The following is a 16,001-nucleotide window of genomic DNA, read 5'->3' as shown; positions in this document are numbered from 1 at the left end:
ACAGTCAGTGTGAAACTCCAAAAATCAAAAGGAAAAATTGTTATAGATATTTTTTTGCCTCCACGGAAATTGTGTCGACATCACTGCGTGCCAATACCTGAAGCAGAGGCTGAACCTGACCTTTACGCCCAAACCAGCTTATCTGTTTGTGTGAATGGTAGGGAGTGCAATCACACACGCACACACACACACACACACACACGCACACACACACACACACACACACACAAAGGTACAAACGACAGTGAGATAAAATAACAATACCTCCATACGATTCACACGTTTAGTGATCAACTGTGTAAAGAGGGAGGAGGATTTGCATAAGCGGGTGACTGTGAAGAGGAGTATATACACAAATTTTAGATCTGTGTATGAGTGTTTGGCTAACTCGTAAAACAGACTGAAACAGAGCAGATTGAGCTTCACTGAGCTGGGGAGGAGGGGGGCAATACAAACACTGAGGCATGCCCAGTTACGCTCAGAGACACAAACATACAGTACACACTGTGTGTATGTTCAGGCTGGCGATGGTCTGAGCAGTGCTGAACACACACACTGCCCTTGTGGGCTAAGACCTTTTGACATGGACCTTTTACAACTCTCTGCTGAGCCTCCAACTCAAATGAAGGTTGAAGCGCCTGTGAGAAGCTGTGAGAAACACTCTGAGAAGCTAAATCCCTTATAGAGTCTACTTTATTTTTTCTTGTCTTTCAGTGTTGGTTGTTATGATGTAATATAGGAGCTTTTATAAAATAAATACATTTTAAAAATAAATACATTAAAATAATATAAGAGCAGAGTGGGGTGGACAAAGTGGGCGATAGATAAAGAAAGGAGGGTGCTGCTGGACAATGGGGCTGCCAGACTGTCTCAACAGCTCAGGGCAGCTCAGAGTGTCTGTGTGCCCCCCCCCAAACAGGCACACACACTCCCCTCTCCTCCGTCTGTCCCACTACCCCTCCGAGGTGGGGGTGGGAGTGTGGGGTTGTACAGCTGAAATGGCCTTTGTGCCTTTCATAAAGTCTGTGGCCTGTCTGTCGAACCATGAGCAACAGGGCTGCAGTCCAATGACATTCAGCAGAGGGCCAGTGTCTTCCAGCAACAACATGTGAATAGACAAATCATTCACTAGCTCAGAAGAAGGGAATTAAGTTAGCTTGGTTTTGAAACCTGACACACGGTTACTTGACTGACCTGTGAATTTTGCAATGAAAGTTTATAATTTAACAATGTTGGTAAATTAATTTTCTCTAAAACTGCTTAATCTGCTTATACTCCAGTTACTCCCTTTCATACAAGACATCACACGGTAATGAGCAAACCCTCGTTGGACCTTTTCTTGTACGACTGCTGTCACATGTTAATCCTTTAATGTGCCACCATTCAAAGAACTTGCAACCTCAGAATTACCCCGGATTAACTATCTAACATAATTACACAATAAAGATAGTTACAGTTTGATTTCCCTCCGCAGCTAGCCTCTCCTCAAACTCTCTTTCTATTCTTCTACCACTTCAGTTGGTTGGAGAGAGGTGGTTAAATGTTAATTAAACAACAGTAACATTGATTTGAACTCGTTACTGCAAATACCTGTTCGGCAAATTTTGGCAGCACCTGCATTCAGCCCTGGTCAGGAGAAAGACCATGAAGCCAGATGTGCGCTGACCTTTCAGTCCTGTCTTTGACGTGGGCTTAACCCATGTTATTGTGCTGGTTGTTTATGTGTGTACTCAGGTTGTTTTATGTGTAGAATTCATATGTAAAATTTATGGGGGTTTTTTTGTTTTTTTTTTTGGTTCTTTTTCATTTTGTCCATGTAAAGCACTTTGTAACCTCTGGTGCTACATAAATAAACTTTACTATTATTATTATTATTATTATTAGTAGTAGTAGTAGTAGTAGAGGTAGTAGTAGTAGTAGTAGTAGTAGTAGTAGTAGTAGTAGTAGTGGCAGTAGTCTGAATTACCATGTGTTCAGACCAAATAACAACTATAATAATAATATAATAACTATAATAATGCAAAGGTCTGCATCGGTGTTATTTTGGATAGCGGTGAGAAAATTAAATAATCCAGGAAGGCCAGTCCAGAGTAACAGATCCATGAGTTTTAGGCCTATCAGATGCTAAAACACTGTACAGTAGTTCATAATTGTATGAGACAGGATTTTACAAAACCTGGAAAGTTATTATGACAACAATCATTTTATTTACAAGAACCAGTTGGGAATGTGTGATTTTGGCTAATCAAGATGACTAAATAGCTGAGAACAAGGTCAATCATTTCAGTAAAAAGTTAACATTTTGTTGCTGATTCTGAAATATGAGTATTTGCAGCTTTTTCTGCCTTATGCTTTTTGAGGTTTTTGACAAGAACAAAGCATTTTATGGACCAAAGGCTCAAACAGTTAATCGAGAAAACAATTTAAAGACTTATCAATAATAAAGAAAACCATGTGTTGCAGTCCGAGAAAGAATTCCCTTTTTTTTTTGACACTGAGGGACAGATGGTAAAACCTTAGACTTAGTCTTGGCAACTTTCTTTGTCACATGGACATTTTCTTAGAAGTCAAACTGATTTCACAGCATTTTTTATTTCTTATTTAGACATTTTGGTTTACAAATATTTTATCACTGTTGGCCAGCAGCGGTCATTATCACAGAAAAAAATGCTCCAAGTGCACAAATCTTGGCTTGTGAATGCATTCCGGCAGTGGTGCAACTCACACGGAGGAATATATTACACAGACACACACACACACACACACACACACACCGCCCACTCTCTCTGGAAAAGCCATCAGACTTCTCTATTTCTTACAAAAGAAGGGGGGTGAAGGAAGCAAACCAAGAATAGAGTGTGAGAGAAAAGCAAGTCCCACAGGTGAGGTGATATCATAGGGCTAGAGTGTGCTGGGACCAGTGAGGGAGGGCCCAATGTGAAATAGGAAACCAGGAGACAGACGACTGGCAAGGCTAGACGACAAATAACAGAGTCTGAACTCAAAAAACTGGGGAGACGATAGAGGACTGGCAACCGTTAGTTTTACTGCTAATGGTCAATGAGCTGAGCAGCCTGTCTCTCTTTTTTCTGAATCAAAATGATGAATGGCTAAATATATTCCAGATGCAAGTCATCAATAAATTTTTCCCCAGTCTGGTTAAGTATTTTTTCTTACAGTGGGGACTGTAGGAGTGCAGGCACGTCTACTAGTCCAGTGACAACCCTTCCTCCACCTGGATACGATATCCCACAAAATGAAATTTCTACAATAAAAAAAACCTGACTTTGCTTTATCTTAGAGCGTTAAGTGTGATTATGTAAACGGCTGCTATTACCTTGGTATGACAAATTACAACTGTTACTCGGGGCTCAGTGGCTGAAATCAATTTTAACTTCATTAAGCACTTAAATTTAGGATTTTGACATTATCATTTAAGTACAAATTTTGGCCCAATAATAGCAGCTTCAGAATCAACAATTCCTGTTACTTTCAGAGTCTGATTTTAAGGTCATTTCCTCCATAATTTTGGCCACAAATGTTAATCCTGCAGTCAGTCCCACAGCCTACGTCATTGGTTGATTGTTGATTGAATATTTTCAGAGCTGATGGTCAAAGATCTGAAATATAGGACAAAATGATAAAGTATGTGAGCAGAGATGTGGCTAAAAAAAATAGGCTGTGGCAAGTGCTTGCTGTCCAATATGCAAAAACATAGAACAAAAATGAGAACATTGTCATACTGACAATAATGAGTATGCTACTATCCACTTATCGTTGGGGCTATCCCTGCATGCACTGGGAGCAAAGGATTGGGTATCATTTGAAATTTTTCAATGCTGGTGCTGATACAAGTTGAAAAATATAAAAAAGTCTTTTTTAACAGAAGCTTTTTTCATTCAACAACCAGTCCTCCTTTATTCTGCTCAGGGGGAGGGGGGCTGTACTGCAATTAAAAATAAATACATAACTAAACTAAATACAAAGCTGATATTTTGCAGGAACTCTACACTTAATGTTACCTGAGGTCGAATTTGTTGTTGCACTGCTACAGGTTGTAGAATCTGAATAGTTGCAGAATACACTGTGACACTGGCTGTAGGCTGATCAAAGCTTATCAAAAATAATATAAGTTCTTGCTTCAACGTGTTGGAGTAAAAATAAATATTTAAACGAAGGACGTGCTATCTCCCATTTGTCGTGATATTGCCTTCTGCGGTTGTTGCGTTATCAAGCTTTTGTTTCGACCTCATCTTTTTTTTTTCTTTGCCGATGCCTGTGATGTCAGAAAGAGAGAGAGAGGCAAAAGAGACTATACTTAGGATGTGAATGCAAGATTTATCGAGCTTAACGAATTCAGGTATTTTACCAACTTGGAACTCATCTTGACAGCAGATTCAAGGATGAATGTTTCAGACAACTTGATAAAATAAATGCTCAACACATGTTTTTTTCCAAACACTGTGCCACAAAAACTCATGTTTCTAGGCCCTTATTGACTCATCTGCTGAGGTTTTTAGTGAGCCCTGGACCACTATTGACTCTTAGGTGATGGACGCTGCTCATCTTCAACAACTTTTACCAAAAATACTCAGCAATCTATTGCTCAATATCTGTATGTAAGACTTTCACTTGTGCTCATGGCTTATAAGTAATCTCCCAATTTCCTCCTCCTCCTTCATGTTAAGTTTTCCCACACATATCCAGCTGTAGTCCAGCACCCGTAGAAGCAGCAGTAGCGCTAGTGGCCAGTGGAGCACAAAGGCAGGTTTGTTGTCTGGTGAACGTGTCCGTGTGCGTGAGACTGTGTGTGAGTTTCTGCGTCGCGCACACGCACTCCCCCGCAGATAGTGAGACCGCCGGGGCCCAGTCGCGGCAACGCTGTCTCTCTAACCCCCTCTACCCCTTGTGCGAGCCGCAAACCAAACAACAGCCCACGCCCTCCTCACGGCCTCGGCGGGCAGAAAGTGCATTCCTCTGAGCTGACTAACCCCCCCACACACACGCGCGCGCAGGCATGCGCACAAGTGACATAAAATTCATATGATATTAATCCCCCACTTAGTGGCCAGAATGCAGTTGTCAGGTTTTTAACTGGTATATAATGATGATATGACTAACATGTAGAAAATCTAAATTGAAAGTTTATCACATTGAACTACATGACATTTCATGTAGTTGAATGTGATTTCCAGTTTCATACCTCATTTTTACAGAGTTTGTAAATAAAATATAACTGTTATTCATTAAAAAAAAATCTGTAATATCAGTGATAACAATGCTATAATATCACAATGTTATGATACCATCACTGTATGACTCCTCTTAAAAACAGTAAACAATTAAATTAAATTATTACCCAGCATCAGCAGCAAGCTGAAGCCACTGCGCCTCTGACTCATTCAGTTTTTTGAGGTCAAAACTCTATGGTTTCAACAAGGTAAACACTATGACACAGGAAAGCACACATATTTAGTGTCTGTATTCTCTCTGGACCATAGCAGTATCCCATTTCTATCAATTAAATCAAACAATTTAAGAAATCATTGACCCAGCTGAAGAGGGTAACTTATCACCGTCATTAGAGCATTCAACCACACACAGACAGACACTCTGAGCTGCCCTATGTTGGACAATGCCGTCTTGGATGACTCAGGTGTGATACTTGATTGAAAGCTGCCTAAGTGAGTTCAAGAGAGTACTTGTGTGCTTGTGTAAAAAGGAGATGGCAGACTTTTAACCACACTGAAGCATAATTAAGAAGAAGGTTAAAGAAAACAGCAAGGAAACAGTCCTCAAGGATCTCCCAACACGAAACTCTATTGATTCTTAAAGTGTCACCTTAAGTACTACGATTATGTAATTTTTCATATGTAATATTGTGATTATTTGATGATTTCCAGATTTAATAAATACTGCTTTTTTGAAGTGCATCTAATTGATATTGTTAAATGTATTCAATTAGAGGGGCAGTGTATCAAATGTTAGACTGTTTCTAAATAATCTAGAGCTGAAACATTAATGTATCTGTCTATCGACAGAAAATTAATAAGCAACGTTGTGATAGCCAGTTGATCTTTGAAAGAAAAATGGTTCCAGCTTCTCAAATGTTAGTGTTTGATTCTTTTCCTTCTTTTAACTTTATAGTGTATTGAATATCTTTTTGGATTTTTGTTCAGACAAAGTAAGACATTTGAGGAGATCGTCTTGGGCTCTAGGAAACTGTGATGGTAATTTTTCAGTGTGTTCAGAAATTTTACAGACCAAAACAATCCGTTGATTACCCGAGATCATAATCGGCAGATTAATAGATTATGACAATAATCGTTTGTTGCCGCCCCAAAAAAATAATCAGAACAGAATTTATAGGCAATGTTTCAAGAATATGTTGGCTATGTTAACTGGCATCGAGAGAGATGCAGCTGCATGGCAGTGCTTACCACCAGCTTTTAAAATCAGGCTTTGGTTCAAGCCCAAACCTCGATCTATCGTGGGCAGGTGCTGTTTAAAGTTAAATCTCTGTGGGTGTATCATCATCACCCTCCATCTTTGGCTTTGCATTTGACATGCATTGACTATGCATGTCCACTCTCATTAACAAAAAAGCAAAAGTGTTGTCTCAGCATTTCACCTGTGGTGTCGCTTTACTTACTTTGATCACAATAAGAAAACAACAGCATGCGTGAAATATGATGGCTAACAACGAATTCAAGAGACACGATGACAGTATAAAAATCACTAGGAAGCACAAACAAGGATTAACACACATAAAAACACAAAAACACACTTTTGAGACAAACAGTATGCACTGATAAAGACAGGATGCATATACCTCTGCTGCTGCTGCAGCTCTACTATGTTAAATGATGTGCAGTATTCAAGCAGTTGGAGTATTAAGTAAGGCAGTTATACACAATATCTTGACACAGTAGCTGCAGTGTGTGTTCAATGTCTGTCATGCAGACACACACAGACACACTTCTTTTGATGTTGAACCGCTGTCTCACTGGAAAACAAACCGGTTCTATCTCAGCTTTTAGCATGTTTTTTTTTTTGTTTTTTTTCATCCAAACCACACTAACCGCTGTCTCCCTTCGATAAGCCAGAGAATTCATCACGCTGCCTCTAGCCAAATGCAGAATTCTGTCTCCTTCTCTTCCTTCATCTAAACCCTCGGCTTTCTGATTTACCTGACTCTCATCCCCTCAAATTTCAATCTGCTTTTATTCTGTCTTCTTCTGTCTATCATTTACGTGTCATCCTCTCTCATTAAAGCACATTCTTCTACTATGATGCAGGTCCTCCCCTACAGCACCAGACACAACACTGGGAATCCCCAACTCCTCTTCAGCACTCTGTATTCCCCCTTTATCTCTGGCACAGCTTCTCTCATTCTCCCTCTCTCACAGCCTTTAAAACTACAGCACGAACCTGGCTGATAACTACTGGCACTTGTATGTTGGTGTTACTGTATCAAGCAAGTGGGGCTGGGAAGAACCAAAATGTTTCAGTACTGAGACCAAAGTAATATTCTTTTAATCTTATCTTTAAGAAATAAAAACTTGAATTTCTGCAAAACCTTTTTTTCATTTAACAAAAGAGGCCAAAAGCACAAACAAATGAAATGTTGTTGAAATAAAATCTAAGCCTAAAATTGGCACATTTTTTTTATTTAAATCAAAAATTTTTGATCAAAGATTAAGTAAAAAAGATTTTCACAGAAATTTATGCCAGCTTGTGGTTCTCTGTGCTACAGATACACTTCTGCGAATACCAAAAAAGTATTGAGGTTCAGTACCCAGCCTTACGACCCAAATTTTCACTCTGAGTCCAGGTCTACTCTAACCAGGTTTTACTCCAAGCCCGACACGGCTCTGCTTTGGTGTGAAGTGGTGACCACAGGTTTCTATAATTAGAGAATTACCACAAGGCTACTATGGGATTGGTAAAGTAAATCTATTGGTTTTGATTTACAGCTCTTGCAGTCATAAACTGTGCTGTTCTGGATCACAAAGACACCTCTACATGATTGTGGAGCTGCAGTTTTGGCAGAAACTTTTTCATGGGCTGACTAAATCAATAGAAGAAATCCTCCAAACTTATTACAAATTATCTGCAACGTCCTTCATGAATCTCAACTACCCTATTAAGCAAAGACGTGTATGGAAACACATTTGTTGATCAGGGTCTGGGTCTTGCGAAAAGGGTACTGGTCTCTCTGTCCTCCTCTGCTTCCTTCCTCCCTTCCTATCTCCCTCTTTCCCATGGATGTAGTCCCTCTCATTCTTAGTAATACAATAATAGCCTCTCTATTCCCAGTCTTTCTTTTTTTATCATCTCTTTTACTTCTGTGCCTGGGACTTCTTCACTCCCTACGTCCTGCCCTGACATGCAGCAGTGTGAATCAGACAGTAGTCTTGCTGCCAAGAGGGATGTGTGTGGACAAGACGAGAACACTACCCACCACTGGCCCAAACCTAGAGTAAGTTAAGGTAGGAATCCACCTCCCCAGGCTCTGTGAAAAGACACAACACACACAAACACGCAACAAACACCTTGGATAATTTCCATTAATATATCACCTACACTAAACTACTACTGGATTCCTACATTAGTTTACTGCTCTGTAAGCTCCTATGCAACCCTATTACCCTATTAAACCACTGTTAGCCACAAAACCTGTAACAATGATGGATTTATCTTTCTGTTTGGCTTACGTATATAGTCCTCTGTTAAAAAATGTATCTCTGTTCAGACAATATAGGGCCGTTACAGATAGGAACACAATGTTTGTGTAATAACTGGCATTTGGCATGCAAGACAAGACAATGGAAGAAGTTACTGAGAGACCGTTTACTTGTTATCGCCTTCTAATTTCAACGTCAGACTATCGCCATCCATTGTTACAAAGGAGTGTAGCTTATGTAGTTTGTAAAAGTCTCTCTTCAGAGTCAAGTCTGCCACTTTTATGTGATGTCCACAATCAAGACGCAGCATTTATAAAACCCTTTACAGCATATACTGCTACCTAGTCGCGCGTGGTTAGTTTGCAGATTACAAGTGCTGAAACTATTGATTAGTTGACCACCAGGAAGTTAATCAAAGAAGACTTTGAGAATTGATTATCTAAGTTATTTATTGCGCAAAAATGCCATAAATCATGTTGGTTCCAGCTACTCAAATGTGAAAGTTTTTCTGCCTTGTCTATTTTATGTCATTGTATATTGAAAAGATTTTGAGTTTGGACTGTTGGTTGCACATGAGGCATAACCTTGAGCTCTGGGAAGCTCTGGATGATGTGCAATTTTCACTATTCTCTGACATTTTATAGGCAATTAATTGAGTAATCGAAAAAATATACAGATCTATTGATAATGAAAAGTAGTTGCAGCCTTCCATGATACACAAAAAAGTTATAGTGTGAAAATATGACTGTAAAAATTGCAAAATTTTTACAGAAAAAAGAGTGCATGTTTTAAAGGGTTTTTAAACAACTCTGCTTTGATAGTCTGCCTGCTATAATTACAGTATGCATAATGCTTGGTAAGGGTCAATGTTAATACTGCTATCATAATTAGATCAGAAAATCAATAATCTATGGTTTTTCATTAAAAATTACTTTTTGCATGTCTGCAACAACTCGTCACATATTAACTAGCATTTAGCGGCCTGCCCAGTTGAATTAAAGTAGCAGCCAAGTAGTGCTGTGATGCACTTGACCAATCAACTGCCTCTGACACAGTGTGTATGATCAGTTTCCTTTGGATAAATAGTCAAGTTGGCTCGGTGATGTAAACTTGAGTGGAGAGGCTCGTGTAGCCTATAGTATAGGCAGTCCATTCAAAGAACAGATCTAATATTGAATGTTGAGCAAGTGACCAATTTAGAGACTTGCAGTACACCCCATGATTAATGGCAAGTGTAAATAATAAATACTGTATATATCTTGCATTAGGAAGTTGGTCAATGGTTGACTCAATATAAAGCAACTCGTCCATATTAAACAACAAAATATACTGTTTGTAATTGTCCTCCAGAATGACACATATAGGTGTTTTCTGCTCAGACACCCTGTTCAGCAGGACGACACCAAATGTTAGGGCCTTCCAAAACCTGACACTTCTGTGGTTAAGGTTTGGGCAGGTTTAGGCACAAAACTGACTTGGCTAGGATTAGGGAAAGGTCATGGTTTGGGTTACAGTAACTCATAGGTTAATATTAGGGGGAACATCAGGGTTTGGGTTTAAATAACTGCTTCCTTAAGGTTAGGTAACCTTCATCGTCTTGGCTATGGTTAGACAACAATCATGGCCATAGCTAAAATAAACTAACGCTGACCGTCAGTAGGAAACCGGAACCGAGTAGCAGTCTGATGTTTTGTTGACCCATCCAACCAACCTGACCTCCTCCCTCTACCCTTGACTTTATGTGTATTTCCTACTTTGCTCCAGAGACGGACAAGAGTCACAATTCCTATGGCCACAGGAGGGCTGTGTAAGTGTAAGAATGTTTAGTTATAGGGTGGCTACAGTATAACCACCTGAGATATTTACCAACCCACAGGGCTAACTGAAACAGACTCGGCCTCTGTTTATGAATGCACTGAGCCTTCTTAAACAACAATTTGTTAGTCATCCTGCAACATTCAAGCAATGCAGGCTACCACACTTCACATCCACCCCTCCACCATCGGAAACTGGTAGACTTTCATGGCTTGACGCACTTTACACACCAATGTTTGTGACCAACCAAAGTTTACAGCTCATAGGAGGAGAGGATTTTAAAAGGAAAAACAGGGACAAAAAGAGGGAGGGAAGGTAGGTCAATACCACAATGCCACAACTGCTCGTTGTTTAGTGACTAAGGCTCAAACTTGGACAGGAGCCTGAGCATTCACTTTGCTTAGTGCTATTCAAAAAAGTAGAAACAGCTCATTATCAAAACCACAGTGACCTAAAAGGCAAGTAAAGCAGTAGCCCTGCCCAAGCAACACGCAAGACCTGCTTTATTTTAAAAACCTTTAGTTTTCAACTTCAAATGTAAATGTAAGTCAAAGTGACTGGGACTAATGTTTGTTCATGGGATGCGGACTTTATCTTCAGTGTTGACATATTGTAACATATCTACACACATGTACAAGCTGCTCCAGCACCCAAATCAACCACCCACACACAAAAATAACTTTCGCGACCAAACTCACCATGTTGTGATATAACTTCTGATATATAGCTTCTAACGCGGCATATTTACATTTTTTTGTATTTTATTTTATTTAGGAGTGCACAGCCCTTTTAAATCAGCTAAGTTTCCCAGGGCTCATAAGCATATCATTTTTACCACCTGGCAAGCTAAACAGTTGTAAGATAGGTCTGCGGTAGATGTAATACAGACATAAAACTTACAGGAAGGAGTGGCTTTGGACAAAAACCCACAAACATCATCAACTTTGTTTGACACAATTGGAAAGCATTAACCTTCAGATTTCAAAATCAACTTCTGGTATTTGGCCCTCCAAGATATGATATCTGAATCAGCTGTGATGAGTAAATCATCTGTTTCCTCCCTTAAATTACCCAACCAGATACCTGATCTGCTGTTCCACCACTGGATGCAACTATTGACTCAATCAATGCACAGTGCCTGCTTCCTTCAGCACTCAGCATCACAGCAAACCATCACCTAGGGGGGTAAAGATGAGCCTCATCAGGCAGTTCATGTGTCAGAGAGACAGGAGCTGACCTCCCCATGGACAGGCCTGAACACGCAGGCAGCTGCTGTCAGTGAGCCAGAACGTAGGGGAATTAATAGAAACAGCAGCTCTCCAGGGACACTGTTAGCCCACACTGACAGCCAGCTCTGATCTGGGGTCATCTTAATGCACTCTGCCTCTTCCCCTCTACATTAGTGGTGGGAAATTTGAGACCTGGATCATGGCAAACATTATTTAACTTTCCGGGTAGGCTTAACTCTGAATGCTGGCCCAGGCCTGTACAAGCCGTGATATGCACACTTGTGGCAATCAAGAATGTGGGAGTGCCCTGTGTGTGGTTCAATTTTCATCTGATACACTGTGCTCTATTATATCTAAATTACCCACACATGAAAGTAAGATTTTGTGGACACAACCAAAAGTTTGATGCCTTTATTTATTACTTACTAAAAATTGTACAATAGTAGAGACTTAAAAATGGCTGTGAACATACACTCTGTTGCGAGTCTATGAGTTACAACTGACTGAAACTATTATGACAATCTGCCAATTACTTTCCTGATTAATTGTTTGGTCTAGGTGTCAAAAGTTAGTTAAAAATGCCTTATACTGTATAATCTCCTAAAGCCAAGGAGATGTATTCAAATTTCTTGTTTAATATGTGAACAGTCCAAAACCACAAGATATTGAGTTTACCCTCATATACACTACTGTTAAAGTTAAAGAACACCTCAATTTTTCCAGCTTTTATTTAAATTCGCATAAGTTAATTTCTCAATGTTTCTGCAATTAAAACATAGAACAAATAAAAAATTGGAGATTTTAAAAACAAGAAATCACTGAATCTTCTTGTTGAACTAAATTTAACTTAAATTTCTGACTCATTCAGCAGCCCAACACACTCATGACGTTCCTTCTACAATGGAAATCCAATATTGTTCAGAAAGTTTGTCCCAACACTGTTGCAGAAGTTCCAACGAATGTGTTGCACTTGCAGGTTGCTTTGCTTTCACCTTCTTTCCAGTTCATCCCAAACCAGCTCCACTGGAGTTAAGTCTGGAGACTGTACTGGTCTCCCATCATTTGACCCCGCCCTCTAGTTATTTTCTTCTAATATTTGGGTCATTATTTTGCTGTAGTGTGAACCCCTGACCCTGAACTAGTCCTTTGTTACTTGCCGTTTTCTCACCATGCCAATAGCAATATACAGAACTACGTCTGCAGTACAGTGTTATCCTAATGATGCATCGGAGGGTGTAGAAACACAGTTCGTTCCAACACTGCCTTTGTAAAGACAGAGGGACCTGTAGGAATTGTTTGCATTAACTTTTTAAGACTTCTGTAGGAAAGCTGTAAATGAATGAATTTCTTAATCCCCGAAAGAGGCCTGTTTCCTATGAAATTTACATGATTTACAGTTTTTGGTGACTTAAACTTTTCTTTTTTTTTTTGTAACCTTTGGCAGTTATTGTTTACCCTAGTAGCATTTAAAGTTGTCCACTGGACTGAATCCCTTACGTTTCAATAAACACTGGAAAAATGGGGGTGTTCTAAAACTTGTGACTGATATGTGTATGATAAGGAAAAGTATCAAAACCTCATATCTGAAAGGCTGGAACCAGTGCGTGTTTGTTAGTTTTGCTTGACAAATGACTCAGATGATAAATAAACAGTCATCAGAATAATCGCTGGTTATTTTCTGTCAATCAACTAATCGATTTATGACTAATCCTTTCAGCTGTACCCTCACAGATATACTGTACAAGGGGTGGACAAAAATTACCCAGGTGTACTTAAAAAACTGGCAACTGAGTGTATGTAATAGATATTGTCCTATTATATAGGACGCATATCACACATTGGAGAGTTTTAAGATAGACAAAACTTTAAACTCTATTATTATTCTACTAATACACATTCACACGCTTTGGGAACTGAGATGAATAAAACACAAGACTTCTGGTGGACATGATCAAACAGCACCTCTCAAGCTCTTAACTGTCACAGCCTTTCATCACGGGAGGAAAGTGACTGCTTATAAAGGAAGTGAATCCCTAAAACTATGAGCAGCAATCCGATGTCAAATGTCAGTGTTGATTATTTGTATTAAATAATGATCCAATGGACATATGGCATATTTTTTCAGTACTTCCCAGCAGTATATAACAATATATTTTTTTAATGATATACAGTACTAAATCAAACAGAAAATGGATGGATTAACAAGTTGAAAATGATTAATTCGTTTAAACTCATCAAGGTATTTGCTAAAGTCAACACTTGCCCATTATGACACGACGAGCCTCTAAGCTGCTGTAGCTGCAGCAGTAGTGACTTTGTTTACTACAGGTCTGATGTTGCTGAATGAAACTCAACAAAAAAGGACTGAACAGCCTAATGCCACACTATCCACTGTTACGGCAACCCTACTTGTGGTTTTGTACATGTGTAACTATCAGAAATCTCATCTGTCTTTGCAATCACATATGAACACATTTTATACTTAGTATTACAGTATGCAGCAGAGGCAGAATAAGAATAAGACTTTTCTGAATTTAAACTGAAGACTTTTTAATACCTTCTAAAGGACAGTTTTTGAGGAAACTGAATTCAGTGCTTTTTTTTAAAAAAAAACAACAACAACAAAAAAACCTTTCAATACCTGCAGGAACCCTGACAGAGGCACTGAAAGGAAGTAGAAGAGCCCAGCTCCATGGACTGGTCTACGCACCAACACTACAGAGCTAGAAAGCGTCCCAGATTAAGGCCAAGTTACATAACTTGGACTCCATTTGTGCTTTTGCATCGCATGTGCGCTGCTGGCTTGTCAATATACAGACTGTATGTCTATTTATTTATTTATTTATTTATTTTATTTATTTTTCTCTCTCTCTCCAAACACGGTGACTTCAGTTAAATGTCAATTCGATCACGGGGAACGGCTAAAACTCGTTCAGTTGAATCGATTCACTGACGGGTAAAAACGCTCGTGTGGTGGCACGGTGCTTGAGCTAGCTAGCGTCACATCGGCCACCGTGTTGCTGCATGATAAAAGGGAAAGAGTTTGAAGTGCTGACGCGGGGGGAAGGAAGTGGAAAGGCAGCCTTATCATGTCGCGAAAGGGTGCTAAACGTGTGTGAGGCGAGCGTGCAACAGTCACCAAACAGCAGGCTATATTTTTTATTTTATTTTTTTTTTCTGTAACAAGGATGTAATTACTTAAAAGGAAGAGGCTGACCTGCCCACCTCTGGTGGCTGGGATGCTGGCTTCACGGTCAACATCAACGCCAGCGCTCAAACTCTCCTTACCTTGGTATAGTGATGCATTTTGTGTTGATATTCTGGGTGGTGATGGCTTTCTCCAGTTCGTCCAGCTGCCCCGTCTTCTTCAGCTTCTTCACCAGACTTTTCACGGCCTTTTCGCACCACTTCTCCTCCTGGCCGTTCTGCTCCCCTTTCTTCCAGCCCAAAAGTCTTTTGACAATGGGGGGAGTGAAAGGCAAAATTGACATCTTGAGTTCAGTTAAGTCCTTCCAGAGTCGAGAAGTCCGTCGGTCTGGACAAAACGCGGGGGGACGGCTGCTCTTCAGACGGTCCAAACGGTGGAGACGAGAGCGTTATTTAGCTGAAGACGGGTTGCTGTTGTTGTTTATTAAACGCCACACGGAGGCATCCCGGACTTAAACCCTCCAGTTTTAGCGCACTCGGGCCGTCTGGATCGAGCTCAGCGGCGGACTGTGCACCGGTAGTCTGTTGCGCCGCGGATTTAGTGCCACTCCGCCGAGAAACCTAGTCCCGTCTGCGCCTCTCCCAACCGCAGCTAGTTTACATACGCTCAACCCGAGTCACGCCCAGACCACGTCTCTAACTCGCACAAGGTTAAAACTCCCGAGTGAAATTGCGTCGTTAGTGTTTTATTCCGGATGCATTAACCCCCGATGAGCAAAGTTTTGTTGAAGTTCATCCGCGGCGCTGGGTCCGCCGACTGAACGCTGCTAGAAGTCTGCATCAAATGCTAATGCAGGAGCTGCTGCGGAGAGTCTCCATTCAAGCTTCAGGCTGCACAGAAGACCCGTGAAAGGCCGATCCGAGCAGCTGGCCAAATGTGCAGCGCTGATGTTGCACAATCCCGGCCTTTTCCCTGCGATTGCTTGCTGATAAAGCTGCATGTGGCTGCGCCTAAATAAGCTGTCACAATCATACACATACACAGATCGCTGCATTTAGTTATCTAACACGGAGCAAAACAGTTTTGCATGTGAGTTGACTTTAAAAAGTTCGATGAAATTAA

General features: G+C 40.2%; 1 protein-coding gene across 1 annotated transcript in view; it reads right to left on the bottom strand.

The window, feature by feature from the left end:
- Window positions 1-15,776, bottom strand: part of LOC120789455 (mothers against decapentaplegic homolog 3) — a 33,687-nt gene extending 17,911 nt beyond the window's left edge. Inside the window, exon 1 of the mRNA XM_040126186.1 lies at window positions 15,020-15,776. Within this exon, the coding sequence (XP_039982120.1) occupies window positions 15,020-15,222 (203 nt within the window). The 5' untranslated portion in view covers window positions 15,223-15,776. The remainder of the gene's footprint in view (window positions 1-15,019) is intronic.
- Between the last annotated feature and the right edge of the window lie 225 nt (window positions 15,777-16,001).

Source organism: Xiphias gladius, chromosome 1, assembly GCF_016859285.1.
Source record: "Xiphias gladius isolate SHS-SW01 ecotype Sanya breed wild chromosome 1, ASM1685928v1, whole genome shotgun sequence".
Classification (NCBI taxonomy): Eukaryota; Metazoa; Chordata; class Actinopteri; order Istiophoriformes; family Xiphiidae; genus Xiphias; species Xiphias gladius.
This window is presented reverse-complemented; position numbering and strand designations above follow the sequence as displayed.